The sequence below is a fragment of the Geotrypetes seraphini genome, chromosome 7, assembly GCF_902459505.1.
Source record: "Geotrypetes seraphini chromosome 7, aGeoSer1.1, whole genome shotgun sequence".
Classification (NCBI taxonomy): Eukaryota; Metazoa; Chordata; class Amphibia; order Gymnophiona; family Dermophiidae; genus Geotrypetes; species Geotrypetes seraphini.
The window spans coordinates 96,340,695-96,356,340 of record NC_047090.1 but is presented as its reverse complement, the minus strand read 5'-3'; the positions used below and the strand labels follow the sequence as shown (position 1 = coordinate 96,356,340).

General features: G+C 46.9%; 1 protein-coding gene across 8 annotated transcripts in view; it reads right to left on the bottom strand.

The window, feature by feature from the left end:
* FUT8 (fucosyltransferase 8) overlaps positions 1–15,646 on the bottom strand; it is a 238,346-nt gene that overhangs the window by 102,925 nt on the left and 119,775 nt on the right. For all 8 annotated transcript variants that reach the window (XM_033952251.1, XM_033952253.1, XM_033952256.1 and 5 more), the window contains one exon: positions 5,538–5,653. In XM_033952251.1, coding sequence (XP_033808142.1) covers positions 5,538–5,653 — 116 coding nt within the window. The remainder of the gene's footprint in view (positions 1–5,537; positions 5,654–15,646) is intronic.

Here is a 15,646-nt window from a genome sequence, read left to right as displayed (position 1 = left end):
AGATGTAGGTGCTTTCACCAACCAATCGTCCAAGTAGGGGAACACCTGGAGGTCGTGAGACCTGAGGAAGGCCGCCACCACAATAAGGCACTTGGTGAACACCCTGGGTGATGATGCGAGGCCAAAGGGTAGCACTTTGTACTGATAGTGACGGTGCTGTATCTGAAACCGTAGGTAGCGACGTGAAGTCGGATGGATTGGGATGTGAGTGTAGGCCTCTTTGAGGTCCAGGGAACATAGCCAGTCGTGTGGAGAGAGAAGAGGGTAAAGCATGGCAAGGGAGAGCATTCTGAACTTCTCCTTGACCAGACACTTGTTGAGGTCCCTGAGATCGAGGATGGGACGGAGGTCTCCTGTCTTCTTGGAAACCAGGAAGTAGCGGGAGTAGAATCCCTGACCCCTTTGGTCCGGAGGCACCTCTTCGATGGCATTGAGAAGAAGGAGGGATTGGACCTCCCTCAGGAGGAGGGGGGTTTGGGAGGAGTGAGAAGCAGACTCTACGGGAGGATTGTCTGGTGGAAAAGTCTGGAAGTTGAGAGAGTAGCCGTGGCGGATGATGTTGAGGACCCACAGGTCTGATATGATGACCTCCCAATGGTTGAGGAAGAGTTGGAGACGTCCTCCGATCGGCTGAGGAAGAGGTAATGATCGTGGAAGACTGGCTATGCCCTGGAGAAAAGAGTCAAAAGGGCTGAGATGGTTTTGACGGAGGAAGAGGCTTGGCAGGTTGGTGAGATTGAGAGCGAGCCTGAGTGTGTTGTTGTTGACGAGGTCTGCGAGGCTGCTGTTGGGGCGGGTTGAGGGGCCTGGCCGAGAACCTGCGCTGGTAAGAGGATTGAGGTCTATAAGGACGAGCCGGTGGAGTCTTCTTTTTAGGTTTTACCAGAGTGTCCCATCTGGTCTCATGTGCTGAGAGCTTCTGGGTGGTCGAATCCAGGGACTCCCCAAAAAGTTCGTCCCCAAGACAGGGTGCGTTAGCTAGGCGGTCTTGGTGGTTGATGTCAAGATCAGATACCCTCAACCAGGCCAGACGCCGCATGGCAACAGCTATGGCAGACGCTCGGGAGGTCAGCTCAAATGAATCATAAATAGAGCGCACCATGAATTTCCGCAGTTGAAGGAGGCTGGAAATTTGTTGTTGAAAGAGTGGAACTTTGCGTTCAGGGATGTATTTTTGTAGGGCGGATAGTTGTTGCACAAGATGTTTCATATAAAATGAGAAGTGAAATGTGTAATTATTCGCCCTGTTGGCTAGCATTGCATTTTGATAAAGGCGTTTGCCAAACTTATCCATCGTTTTGCCTTCTCTGCCAGGAGGGGTGGAGGCATAAACACTGGAGCCCTGAGTTTTCTTTAAAGTAGACTCAACGAGGAGAGACTCATGGGGCAATTGAGGTTTGTCAAAACCCGGAATTGGGATGACCCTGTATAGGCTGTCAAATTTACGAGGAGCTCCGGGGACAGTGAGTGGATTTTCCCAATTTTTATAAAAAGTTTCCCGCAGTATGTCATGGACGGGCAACTTGAGGAACTCTTTGGGAGGTTGTTCAAAGTCTAAGGCATCCAGAAAGGCCTGGGACTTTTTGGAGTCGGACTCTAAAGGAATAGAAAGAGCCGCCGACATTTCCCTGAGGAATTTGGTGAAAGAGGATTGCTCAGGCTTGGAAGCGGCATCGGTCACTGAGGGTTCCTCGTCTGTGGACGATGCGTCCTCCTTGGTACCAGGAAGGGATTCTTCCCATAAGTCCGGGTCCCTGATGTCAGTGTGCGCACGCCGAGATGTCGGGGTGGAAGGCTTGGTATGGCGGGTCTTAGAAAGAGACTTGCCAGAGCGCATTGAGACGGTACCGGGAGAGGAAGACCGGTGCTGATCCCGGTCCCGGGAAGAGCGGTGTCGTTCTCGGTACCGGGGAGACCGGTGCCCTTCCTGGTCCCGAGGAGGATCGGCTTCAGAGCGGGTCTGTACCACAGGACGAGAACGGAGTGGTTCAGCCGAGAGGATTGACATGGAAGTGTTGAGTGGCACCGAGGGGGTGGACACCGGTGGGATGGTGCCGAAAGAAGTGGTGCCAATAGGGTCGGTAGCAGGTGCTGGAGTTGTTGCTGCAGCTGTTCCTGCAATTTGTCTTGGAGTATGGCCGTGATGCGGTCATCCAGGGGTGGCACCGGTACCGCTTTTTTCTTTTTCGGTTCCATAGGTGCTGCTCCACGCCCCGGCGATGAGGAGGCCGATGACGAGGCACTCACCGAGATCGGGGCGGAGCGTTTGCGGGGTCGGCGTGAGGCCGGGAGGACCGGCGTCGCCACCGTGGCAGGTGGGCGCTCAAGGGAGGTGGAAGGCTTCTTAGCTGGCTTACCTGGTGCCAGCGACCCCGAGGAAGGATCGGGCGTCGTCGAAGTGGTCGGTGCCGTCTTTTGCGGTACCGTCGACGTCGCGGCAGTTTCCATAGTACCGAAAAGGATGTTCTGCTGGATCTGCCAATTTTTTAAGGTGCGTTTCTTAAGAGTGGCACAACGGGTGCAGGTGTCAGCCCGATGCTCTGGACCCAAACACTGTAGGCACCAATTGTGTGGGTCAGTGAGAGAGATCGGGCGTGCACACCGCTGGCACTTCTTAAAGCCCGGTTGAGGGGGCATGAAGGGAAACACGGCCTCCGCAAAATCAAATCCGGAGGCTTGTATGATGGCAACAGGCCCCGCCGGGGCCGGCCTGAAAAATAAAGAAAAAACAAAGTTGTTGTTTTTTTTTTTTTTAATTTAGAACGGAAAAGAAACCCGAAGGGAAAAAAGAGAAAAAATAAGAAAATAACGCGAGCGGGAAGGCAAAAAGGAAGTTTTCAACGGCCGTTGAAACCACACGCGTCTTCTTCGCTCCGCGGAAACGAAGAAACTGGGGACCACGCACTCCTCCGTCGGGCGGGAAGGCACTCGCGCATGCGCGGTGCGGCCAACTAGAACTTTCTAGTGGAAAATGTCCGTACCGGGGCTCCGTCGGTGACGTCACCCATGCGTTAAGAATATGCTGCCTGCTTGTCCTGGGATAATAGCATATACAGAAACCTTGCTCAGGATGCTGAACAGATCTTACAGAGCATCTGCCACATATACCACCTCAAACATAAGAAACTCGGGCTCCACATCGGCATCTGTTACCAGAGCGTGGCATAACCTCGAGTGGCAAGTACATGCGACATACAATGCCACTGATGCACCTTTAACCCCACTGTCACCAACTCAAATTGCCTCTTAAGGACAAAATCTAGCTTGCAGTCCTGTGCATTTTTCAATGCCACTCTACGTTCACTGGAGAGGGAGGTGCGCCAATAGGAAATCCACATTTATCAGAATAAACAGCTGATGAAATTCAGCGTTGATCAGGTAAAGTTTCGTCATGGTCTTAGCTATTCAAAAGGAGCCCCTCCGGGACCTCCCAATGGTCTGTCCATATCTTAATAATTTCTAGATGGGAGAGAAAGCATGTTGTCTGAGTGAGCACTAGGCAGTAGAGGTCCATGGAGGCTCTATCTTTAATTCTTGGAGAGATTCCAAAAGCACTGTAGGCTTAAACAGCCTCCGCATAATCAGATCCTCTCTGAGATCCAGGGCTGCTACCTCCTAGGAATGATACAAAATTTTCTAGCACCAAGGGCCCAGACTGGGAAAGTAAAGGCATAGATACAGACTCCACTTCATCCCAATCCTCTTCTGACTGTACCCCCTTATCTTGCACATGGCTCTGCTGTGGGGAAACTGCACTGTTTGGGGGAGAACCCATGGCACTATTACCACTGTGATCCCCGAAGAGTCACTGCAACCAATGTAAGTTAAGTAAGCTTTGTACATACTGTACTTATAAATTCTGGAGCAAAAGCTAGACCAGGAGGTCCAGAGGGCCCTTACCGGTACTCCTGTGTGCCACTCTGGGATTTTACAGCAGATGCGTGGCTTTGTTTCACCAGAGATACACTTATACCATTTCCCAGCTCCAACCGGGATTTTTTTGACCTGGAACTCGAGCCATCTGGGATCCTATATCATAAGGAGACTAAGGGCTATATCATATATTCACTAAGCAAACCGATCATGTACCGATTTTACTCTGGCCTGATTCACTTACCTCTACTCCGATCCGATTCTGATCCGTGCATGCAAATGAGGGGAACAGCATGCAAAGTAGGCAGGGACGCAATTCACTACAGAAATCTTGCAAACCGACTGGGCTGGTCGATCAACACAAGAAGCGACTGCTAAGGACCAGTCGCTGAGGTCCTTATGACTGCTCTGCCTTCTACCGCCCTTCTCTCTGCCCCGATCTGCTGCCCTGTCTCAGCCCTGATCTCCTGCCAAGAGAAATCAAGTAGCTGCACAACCAACCATCAAACAATTGCTGGAGACAGAGATACCAAATTGGAGCAGCTGCACATTTTCCTCTATGGCACAGCATAATTCTGTTCTATCTCCACCTGATAGTAGATAAACATAACCCACAACTACCTCCACCTGATGGTAGATGAGCATAACCCACAAGCTCTGGTCTGATCTATTACTGGTATTAAGGAAATCCGCAATTAAACAGCTCTTCCATTCCTGGCCACAAGCACACAAACAACATAGATATACTACCGTAAATACAAATATACATGCACATCTTCACACATTCATTACATTAAAGAACGTTGACACTAAAATCTTCATAACTCCCTTCAATAAAATGGGTGAGTTGTATTATTCTGATATTACCATACGCTATAATAAAATCCTTAGCGCGCATGCGCAGTTGAAACTCCATGTGGCTTTGATCCGTGGCTCCGTGTCACCGCATGCGCAATAGGAGCCTTCGGCGGTTTGCAACACATGCGGCGGTTTTCCCAGCAACGTTCCAGCCATGATCTCTGATGCCGGCTGACTTCTGACGACGCCTCTCCTTTCACCCCTGGACCAGCAGCCGCAGGGCATTTGCTAGACCAGCCCACTTCGATAATGCGCGGCAGATCGGCCTAGCAAAAGCCCGAGGCAGCCCGGCCTAGTGGATGCTGGACAGTGAGCAGGTAAGGGAGAAGGGGTACTACTGGACAGGGGGGAGGTAAAAGGAATGGAGAAAGGCTACTGCTGGACAGGGGTAGCAGGGAAGGGGTGCTGCTGGACAGGGGGGAGGTAAAAGGAAGGGAGAAGGGCTATTGCTGACAGGGGGAGCAAGGAAGGAGTGCTGCTGGACAGGGGGGAAGTAAAAGGAAGGGAGAAGGGAAGACAGACAGGGAGAGAGAGACAGAGAGAAAAAAAAGACAGACAGGGTGCAGGTAGAAAGACAGAGAAACAGACAGACATACAGAAAGAAATGCATAAGTCTACACATCTACTCTAGAGTGTAACAGGCTAAAAAACTAGTCTGAAATAAAGCCTGAGAAAGAAAATTGCTCCTTTTTCAACAATCTTATACAGAAGAGTGACAATGTTATGTTCACATATGCCCTACAGTATTTGAGTATGGCCAGCATTATTCTTCATGTATAAAAAGCAAAAACTGTAAACATACGCACCATATCCTGATTGCTTTCTATAATTTTCTATCTGTTCTTTGGCCTTTAAAAGTTGCTCTTCTAAAGCGTGCACTCTTCCTGTTGTAGCCCCTTGATCAGCAGGATTTTCAGGCATCCTGTAATACATGGGAAAATTGCAGCCAATGAGTGCAAAAATGACTACACAGGAAAATAATTCTTAGTTACTGACATAAATTTATGGCGTTATAAAAGAATAATTATTATTTTTATTAAATTATCTCATGATAAATATACCTAAGGTATTCAATGTAGTAATCTATGTAGTAATAGTTTTAGACTGATTTTTAACAACTGTACAAGTCTTTCTGGAGGTCTATTATTCTAGACCAATTTATTAATCTGACCAATCCCATTTGTGAGTAAAAGTAGACTGCATGTACTTGACCTGCCAAGTTTTTTACTCCGCCTTTATATGTGCAGTTTAATCAGAAACCAGACTGGGATTTGGCAGTATGGATCTTCATTTGTATTTACCCAAAGATTTTTCCTTCTACCTCATTATTATTTCACCCCCAGCACATCTGTTCTAGTCATTGCAAGAACAATCCTCAGCCAGATACCATGCTTAAGAATGCCTTAAATTGTGAACTCTCAAATTGTGAAATTTGGCCAAAGACATCCTTATCAATAGCTATGTTTCCCTGCTCCACAGAAGCTATAAATGTCCCTGCAAAATTCCTAGTTGACCCTATAAGCAGAATGCTCAATTCAGATCTATTGACCCCCTCAGCCATCAAGTCAACCACATATTTACTTTTAATATCACACCGTTGAGCAGCCACATACACAGCTTTTCCTAGTAAAGTACCCCTCCCACCCCCCAAAAAAAGCAGAAATCCATGTGGGTACTATTTCCTCTGGCAATAATCAAGACAAAACGACATGTGGTAGGTTTGGGGGTTTTTTTTAAATTAATGTTGCAAACCCTATGGGTAAAAGCTACTTGTCATGCTTAAATAGAGGTAGGCAGTTTAACTAATGTTCCTTAAATAATTATTTGATATACTCAGCATAGATAACCACATGACATAATCTATTGGAATCTATTAGATTCTTACATGGATAATAGAGAATGATATGGGGACAATTTTGTTTCCGTCCCCACAGGAACTCAATTTCCCCATCTTGTCCCTGTGAGTTTTTTCGCTGTCCCTGTGCCTTTCCTGTAAGCTCTGCCTTAATTGCACAAGCCTCGATTGTGCAGATGAGGATGGAGCTTGCAGGAATGTAGTAGGGACAGGAAAAGAACTCATGAGGACGGGGCAGGAAAATGAGTTCCTGCGGGGATGGGGAAAAATTTGGCCAGGTGTCATTCTCTACTGGATAATCTACTTTCTGTTAATCTACTATAGATTCTGCATGTATGGTGTTCAATCCCAACCCACAAACCAGGTCTTGCAGAAATGACACTCACAGCTTTCAGCACCTCCCACTTTGCAGTGCAGTATAGTGTCCCCTTCAGTTTTGTCCCAAAGCAATCGATCGCCAGTAGAATAAAACACAAAGAAGAAGGGGTACGGGGAACTTCTCCACCAACATCATACAGTTCTGTTCTGCTCTGCAACTTATAAGAGAACAAAGAATTAGTAATAAACAAGAAAACATTCAAGAAACATAGCAGCAATAATAACTAACCTGCCGAGTGCAACAAGCACTAACATCAAAGGAGCCAGAGGCTGATTAATGCACTTGCATGTACAGACCATCTGGCTGGCAGAAGAAGAATTTCAAGCCTGGAAATGAGAAATATCTCAGGCAGAAAGGCAAGCGATTCAGAATAGACAGAGGGCGGGCCATAAGGAATCCATAGTAGATTAACAGAAATAAGATTATCCAGAACCTAATCTTTCATTCTATTACATCTACTCTGGATTCCGTACATATGGTGACGTTCCAGAGCGATGGCCACATCTAGGGTGGGACATAAGAGTGTGCCTGCAAAACAGAGGCTCCAAAGGCGGAACCCTCTTGAGCCGACACATTCACTCTGTAAAACCTCATAAAAGTATTTAGAGAAGACCAAGTGGCCACCCTACAAATTTCAGCTGGAGGGACTGTCTGAGACTCAGTCCATTAAGCTATGACACGCCTGACTGAATGTGCCCTGAGAGAAACCAGCGGCTGCTTTCCATAGGTGATATATGTCAATGAAATGTCATGCAAATCCATCTGGCAATAGAGGCCTTGGATGCCGGCTTACCATGCCTGGACTGACTAGTTAGTATAAACAGATGGTCAGAAATACAAAAATCATTGGTCTTTTCCAAGTAGTGAAATAAGACTCTTCGCACATCCATTTTCTGTAACATTTTATCCTGCTTATCTGACCCCTTGGGCTGAAAAGCAGGCAAACGAACCTCCTGGTTGATGTGAAAATCGGAAACAACAACTTTTAGAAGGAAAAAAGGAACAGCACAGAGGGTTAGTTCTGCTTCCATGATTCTGAGAACAGCCTCTCTACAAGAGAGAGCCTGTAACTATGAAATGCATAAGGAATGCATAAGGAATTGCCTCTAGGAGCACTGCCTTGCCCATAAGATCTAAAAGGGATGTGTCTTTGAGTAGCTAAAAAGGGGCTTTAGTAAGGCCCTTCAAAACAATGTTAAGGTTCCATGTGGAGAAAGGATGACGCAGTAGTAGCTGCAAACGAAGTGCACCTCTGAGAAATCTAGTTGCGTCCAGGTGAGCTATAAGCGAAACTGAACTACTGTGCACCCAGAAGCATGAGAGACCTGTCACTTGTACCTTGAGGGAAGCCACTGTCAGGCCTTTCTCCAGACTGGCTTGCAGAAAGGCTAGGACCTCCAGAATGGCAGCCCAAAATGGCTCTACCTAGTCCCTGTCACATAACTTGAAAAGCCTTCCAAGTCTTGGCATAGGCTGCCATAGTAGATGGCTTTTTCGTCTGCAAGAGTAGCATCTTTGAATAAAGGTCTTGTGCTCAAGAGCCATGCCATAAAACCAAAGAGCTGGGGATTCTTCATGGGAACTGGTCCCTGACTGAGAAGACCACAATGAAGAGGGAGCTTGAGGCCCTTGGCCAGCTGTAGACGAATGAGATCGACATACCATGGACAATAAGGCCAGTCTGAGGCCACTAAAATCATGAGACCTGGATGAGTCACAATCCTGTAGATGACTCAGCATACCATGAGCCAAGGTGGGAAGACAAAAAGGAGATTCTGGCTTGGCCAGGGCTGAACTAACGTGTCCAGCCTTAAGCTTCTTGGCTTAGCTCTTCGACTGAAGAAGCATGTGCCTTTCGAGTTCTTGGCAGAAGCCATCAAGTCCATTGCTAGTTTTTCAAACGACATACAATGAGCTGGAACATCTTTTGAGAGAGGAACCATTCCTCCGGGATCCAGGACTTGTCGAGTGAGAAAGTCTGCTTGAACATTTTCTACTTTGGCCACGTGTGCAGCGGAGAGAGCCTAAGTTGCCTTTCCCCCTACCAGAATAATATCTGTGCTTCCAGACACAACGGAGCACTTCTGGCGTCCCCAACCCCTGCCAGTTTACATATGCTACTGCTATTGCGTTGTAGGAAAACACTCATACCGGTTTTCCCTCAAGGGTCTTCTCCATATATCGTAACACTAAGCTCTAGAGCAGTGGTCTCAAACTCGCGGCCCAGGGGCCACATGCAGCCCGCCAGGTACTATTTTGAGGCCCTTGGTATGTTTATCATAATCACAAAAGTAAAATAAAACAGTTTCTTGATCATATGTCTCTTTAGCTATAAATTACAACATTATTATTAAGACTTAGCCAAAAGGAAAGATTTATAAACTATAAAGAGTTTTACCTCATGCAAAATTGTCATTTCTTTAATAAGACATGAACTATTTTTTCTGAGGCCCTCCAAGTATCTACAAATCCAAAAGGTGGCCCTGCAAAGGGTTTGAGTTTGGGACCATTGCTCTAGAGTGTCTATAGACCACCCTTTTTGATGGTGAGTCCATTGGTCCTGGATGGAGCGGTCTCTGCAATGGGCTCCCCAGCTGAAAAGGCTAGCATCAGTTATGAGTCACCCATTCTGTGATCCCAAGAGGCATGCCCTTCAATAAGAAAGCATCTTGCAGCCAACAGCATAAGCTATTCCTCACTGTCCCTGTCCATGGGAGCTGCATCTGAAGAGAATGAAGCTGCGCTGACAACCGAGACAGGAGAGACTCCTGCAAGGGCCACATGTGTGCCCTGGCCCAGGGAAGAACCTCCAGTGAGGCTGCCATGGAGACCGACACCTGAAGGTAGTGCCAGGCTGTGGGGGCACAGAAGCGCAAATAGGTTCAAGATTTGTTTCCAGAGCTTCTGTTTGTGTGGCTTAGGAAGAAAAATGTGGCTCTGCGCCCTTTCAAACAGAATGCCCAGATATTCCAAGCTCCGAGTTGGTTCTAGCTGGCTCTTCTTGAAGTTGACAATCCAGCCCAGCCTCTGCAGGAGAGCCACAACCTTGTACATTGCCTGCTCACACTCTGACCGGAATAGAGCTCTGATGAGCCAATCATCCAGATAGGGGTACAGTTGGATCTCTATTTCGTGAGCAGTCACTACCACCATTACTTTGGTGAAAGTGTTGGGAGCCATCACCAATATGAAGGGAAGGGCTGCAAATTGGAAATGCTGCTGGATATCATGAAATCTCAGATATTTCCTGTGTCCTGGGAAAATGGGAATATGAAGATAGGCCTCTGTTAAATTCAGAGACACCAGGAATTTTCCTGGAGTCACCGCTTCAATGACCAATCGGGCTGTTTCTATGTGGAAACGTGGAATCTTCAGAAATGCATTGACTATCTTCAAATACAGAAACATGATGGCAGATAAAGGCCAATTGTTCCATCCAGTCTGCACATCTGCAGTAACCATTATCTCTTCCTCTAAGAGATCCCAAGAGCCTATCCCATGCTTTCTCGAATTCCAGATACAGTCTCTGTCTCCACCACTTCTTCCGGGAGACTATTTCAAGCATCTACCACCCTTTCTGTAAAAAAAAGTATTTCCTTAGATTACTCCCGAGCCCATCACCTCTTAACTTCATCCTATGCCCTCTCATTCTAGAGTTTCCTTTTAAATGACTCGACTCAAGCGCATTTATGCCACATAGGTATTTAAATGTCTCTATCATTTATTTTTTTATTTATTTTAAAACATTTATATTCTGCATATCACAAAAATCTATGCAGTTTACAAAATATATACAAATACATCAAAATAGACAGTGGCACATTAAGATTACAATTAAAATTACAGTAAAATACTACAAATACCCTTTTCTCCTTTCATAAATTACCAAAAGCTTCCTGGAATAAATCAGCCGTTAAAGCTTTTGAAACGAAACAAAGGAATCTGACGTATTACATCTGTAAGCGTATTCCATAGCCATGGGCCCATGACACTACCCTGGAGTGAATTGTAGCTTTTGTAATAATCCGCAAAGATGGAACTTCCAAAAGATGTTGAGACATGAATCACAAAGAATGGGAGCGAGTATATGATCTAATCAAAGAACCCAAGACTTTCAGCAACATATCCTGGAGAGCTTTAAATACCAACACTAAAATGTTAAACTTGACTCTCCATAACACTGGAAGCCAATGCAGCTTAACCAACAAAAGGAGTTACTTGCTCAGCATTTTGTGCAACCTGTAATGCATGCAACGCTTTTTCCCCATCTTTCCTCCAAAGTCTACATATTGAGATCTTTAAGTCTGTCCCCATACAATTTATGATGAAGACCACACATCATTTTAGTAGCCTTCCTTTGAACTGACTCCATGCTTTTCAGATCTTTTTGAAGGTGTGGTCTCCAGAATTGTACACAATATTTTAAACTAGTGTTTCAGCCCGTTACATTAACAGGTGTTAGAATAGATTAGTCTGATTCAGTATGGCTATTCTTCTTATGTCTTACCCCCATTTCCCCTTTTACCTTCCCCATTTCCACCTTTTTTCACCAACTTAAACATCTGTCACCTCTGTCCTTCACCTCCATAGAACTCCCTCTCCATTCCCCCTTTCCCCATCAACCTTTGCTTCTGCATCTTCACTTATTCCAGCTCCTATCTTCAGCCCCTTTCTCTCAATCCCAGTCCTTTTCTCTCACATGTCCCATTTTGTAGCCCCCTTCTCCCACCCCCCACCCCTTTTTTCAACCCCAGCTCCCTTCTCTCACACATTCCCTTTTTATAGCCCCCAACCCTAACCCCCTTCTCATACCTGCTCTTCCAGCCCTCAGTTGTAGCCCCAGTCTCCTTATCACACCAGACCCAGACCCCTTCTCTCACAACTCACCTTTTGCAGTCCCAAGCTCCAGCCCTCTTCTCCGAACTGTCTTCTTTTAACAACCTCCTACATCAGGTCTCTTTTCCCAAGAATCCCCCTTTAAAGCCTCCTTCCCCCACATGTCCCTTTTTTCAGCCCCAGCTCCAAACCCCTTTTTAGCCCCCCCCAACCCCCTTCTCCCATCTTTTCCCTTTCAGCTTCCAGCCCCAGCCCCCTTTTCTCAAATGTCCCTTTTGCAGCCTCCTTCTCACACATATCCCCTTTTCTGCCCCCAGCCCCCTTCTTTTACACATCCCCATTGTCAGCTCTCATCTCCTTTCTCTGACTATTCCCTTTTTACAATACTGACCACAGCTCCAGCCAACCTTCTCCCACCTACCCCTTTCAAGCAAGAGTGTGAAGATTTCTTTCCAAACCACAGGAGCTTGGAAGGCTAAGAGCTTTTCAAACTCATATTTTCTTTGCCTTTGGCAGAAGGAAAGACAAAAGGGGAATTATGGCATTATCATCTTTTTCTAACAGAATTTGTAAACTAGAAGTGGAAAGGCATGTTTGTTGGACAATCTCTATTTAAAACGTTGTTTAGAATGCAAGAAAACTTAAACAAAATTCTGGCTTTGACAAGAAGCCAGTGAATCTTGATGAAGTATCCTAAAATACTCGTATGTTTAATGAGAGTATCAATCTAAAAGCAGTACACTCTTCCCTCAATATTCGCGGGGGTTAGGGGCAGAGCCGGCCCGCGAATACTGAAAATCCGCGAATAACATTTGGACCAGCTCTGACCCACCCCTGCCTTCCCCCAGCATCCCGGGTCTTACCTTGCAGATTCGGAGGGAGAAATATAACCATTTTTTATCTCTTTAGCTCTTACTCAACAAACTACCTCGTAGGAGGACGGAAGTGCGACCTTCTGACTGACAGTTCTACCTTCCAGTGGGCTTGGAAGGCGGGCCTAAGTGAATGGGGCGTGGGAGGCGGCAATTATTTGTATTTGGAAAACCACAGCGCACTGGTTCCTTTGCTTAACTGCTTAACAGTTCTGACCTTCTCCCGGCATCCCAGACCTTACCTGGTGGTCTAGTGGGCTTTGGGGCAGGAGTGATCTTCCTATGCTCCTGCCCCGTGCAGATCACCCATACAAAATGGCTGCCACGAGTTCCCTTAGTCTCTCGAGACTACGACGGGGACTCCCCGCAGCCATTTTGTATGAGTGATCTGCACGGGGCAGGAGCGCAGGAAGATCGCTCCTGTCCTAAAAGCCCGCTAGACCACCAGGTAAGGTCCAGGGAGGTTCGGTATGCAGCGGATTCGGAGGGAGAAGTGTATTCTGTGTTGTCTGCACACCCCAATCCCCCCCTTATACCTTTAAATCATTGGCCGGACAGGTGCCAAGCCTCTCCGTCTGGCAGGCCACCCATGCGTTGAATGGCTGGTCTTAGGGCCTGATTGGCCCAGGCGGTTCAAACTCCACTCACAGGTGAGGCCTGAGGTGCCTGGGCCAACCGGAATAGGCCCAGTAGCCTTAGGCCCCTCCTGTGGGCGTGGCCTTAAGCACATGGGACGGGTTGAATTGATTCAAATTGATTTAATTTAAAAAAAAATAAAAAATCGGCCTCCCCATTCAATGACCAACCCTTCCTCCATGCCTTCCTAAAGCAGGAGCTGCAGCGCTGCCTCTTGCTGGCCATCCGCTGCCGCTCCTGCTTGAGGTGGGAGGGTCAGTCAGAAAGGCCTCCCCCAGCTCACCCGCTCTTACCTTAAGGCTAATACAGCAGAGGATCGCTAGTACTATAGCAATCCCTGCACCTGCTCGTCGTCCTCAGCGGCATGTTCTCTCTGCTACGGTCCTGCCCCTGACATCAGAGCAGGGGCAGGACCGTAGCAGAGAGAATGTGCCGCTGAGGACGATGGGAAGCTGCAGGGATTGCTATAGCACTAGTGATCCTGCAGGCTGACTAAAGGTAAGAGCGGGGGTGATACAGGCTTGCGAGGGGAGCAGGCATTCGCTGCGTGGAGCAGGCCGAAGAGTGCTTTCACGGCAGGGGGGCAGGCCTTCACAGAAGGGAAGCAGGTCTGTGCAGAGAGAGGATGAGGAAGTTCCTTCGCGGTGGGGAGGCAGGCCTGTGCAGAGGGAGGAGGAAGGAGTAACGGAGGGGAGGAGTGATTCCAGACCTGGGGTGAAGTGAAGGAAAGAGAGAGACCAAACCAAAAAGAGGGGGAGGAAAGCAAAGGAAAGGTGCTGGACTAAAGGAAAAGAGAGAGGGAGAAGAAATGAAAGATCACAAGGGGAAGGGTACAAGAGGTACAGACACTGCTCCAAAGTAGGTGGGCAGGGGCAGGATGGCAGGAGAGATAGTAGGAGAAAGCCTGTACTTGGGGAAGGGGATACTGGAGGTAAGGAAGAGAGAAAGAAGAAGCTGGATATGAGGGGAGATAAGATGCTGGGCATGGAGGGAGCATAAGAACAGGGACACAAGGGGGACAGTACTGGAGAGGAGAATAGGGACAGGGACACAGAAGAGAGATGCTGGATGAAAGGGTAGTTGAGAAAAGGAAAGATGGTGGATCTGGGGATGGTGGAGTCCATTGCTGTAGCTGCGGGGAGATGGAGATGAACAAAAGGAAAGATGCCAGATCTCCGGGGGAGGAAAGGGAAACAGAAGGGATGGACAGAGATGGAAGATGGATGGTTAGCACGGAGAAAGGAGAAAGAAGAAAGAAGGAGAGACTGATCAAAAGACAACCAAACCAACATGGGACCAACATGATTTGAAAAATGACCAGACAACAAAAGGTAGGAAAAATAATTTTATTTTCTGATTTGTGATTACAATATGTGAGATTTGAAATGTGTAACCTTCCAGAGCTGGTGGTGGACCGTGAACGTGAGCTAGGATTTAACAGAGAGAGGAAAATTATTTTTTGTTTGTTTATTTTGTTTACACCACAGGACCAGTGTGGGTAGGAGAGGGCAAAGGGGGTGAATAGGCTATAAAATAAACCTACCAGGATGTTTTGAAAAAACCACCCAATTGGGCAGGAAAATCGAATCGAAAAATTGATTCAATAGGCTGAATCGAATCAAAATTTTTTTTCCTGAATCCAGCAGCACTAGTGTAGACCACATACAGCAATATTTCACTTCACTGTGTCACACCCTTTTTTTTTCAAAATTGTATTTCACACTGTTCCCCCCTTTTAAAAAACCACGATAGTGGTTTTTAGTGTAGGCCGATGCACTGAATGCTCTGTGCTGCTCCTGACACTCAGAGTTCCTATGAACGTCAGGAGCAGCGAGCACATTCAGCGCACCAGCCTGCGCTAAAAAACGCTATCGCGGTTTTGTAAAAGGGGAGGTATGTCACACACATTATTCAATTTCAAAATTATATTGTTTAATACAACCTATGCCTCTTCCTTTTCTAATGAAAGTATAGGCTACAGGAACACGGTCCATGTTCGATCCTTAGTACATCCATTCATTTGGATTTTGCTGCTTCATTTTTATATAGGGCTCCTCTTACAAAGGTGCAGGCACCGGATTAGCGCGCGCTAGCCGAAAAATTACCGCCTGCTTAAAAGGAGGCGGTACCGGCTAGCGCACGCTATTCCGCGAGTTAAGGCCCTAACGCACCTTTATAAAAGGAGCCCGTAGTGTTTTTAATAAAGTGATTTTATTTTGGACTCCTGCTCTTATCCAGGTTATCTGTGGCTTTTCCACTCCTTGCACTTTTGAGAAAATACCTTAAACATGATATGTTCACTGCAACACAAATATGCCAGAAAGTATCCAGCTTTTA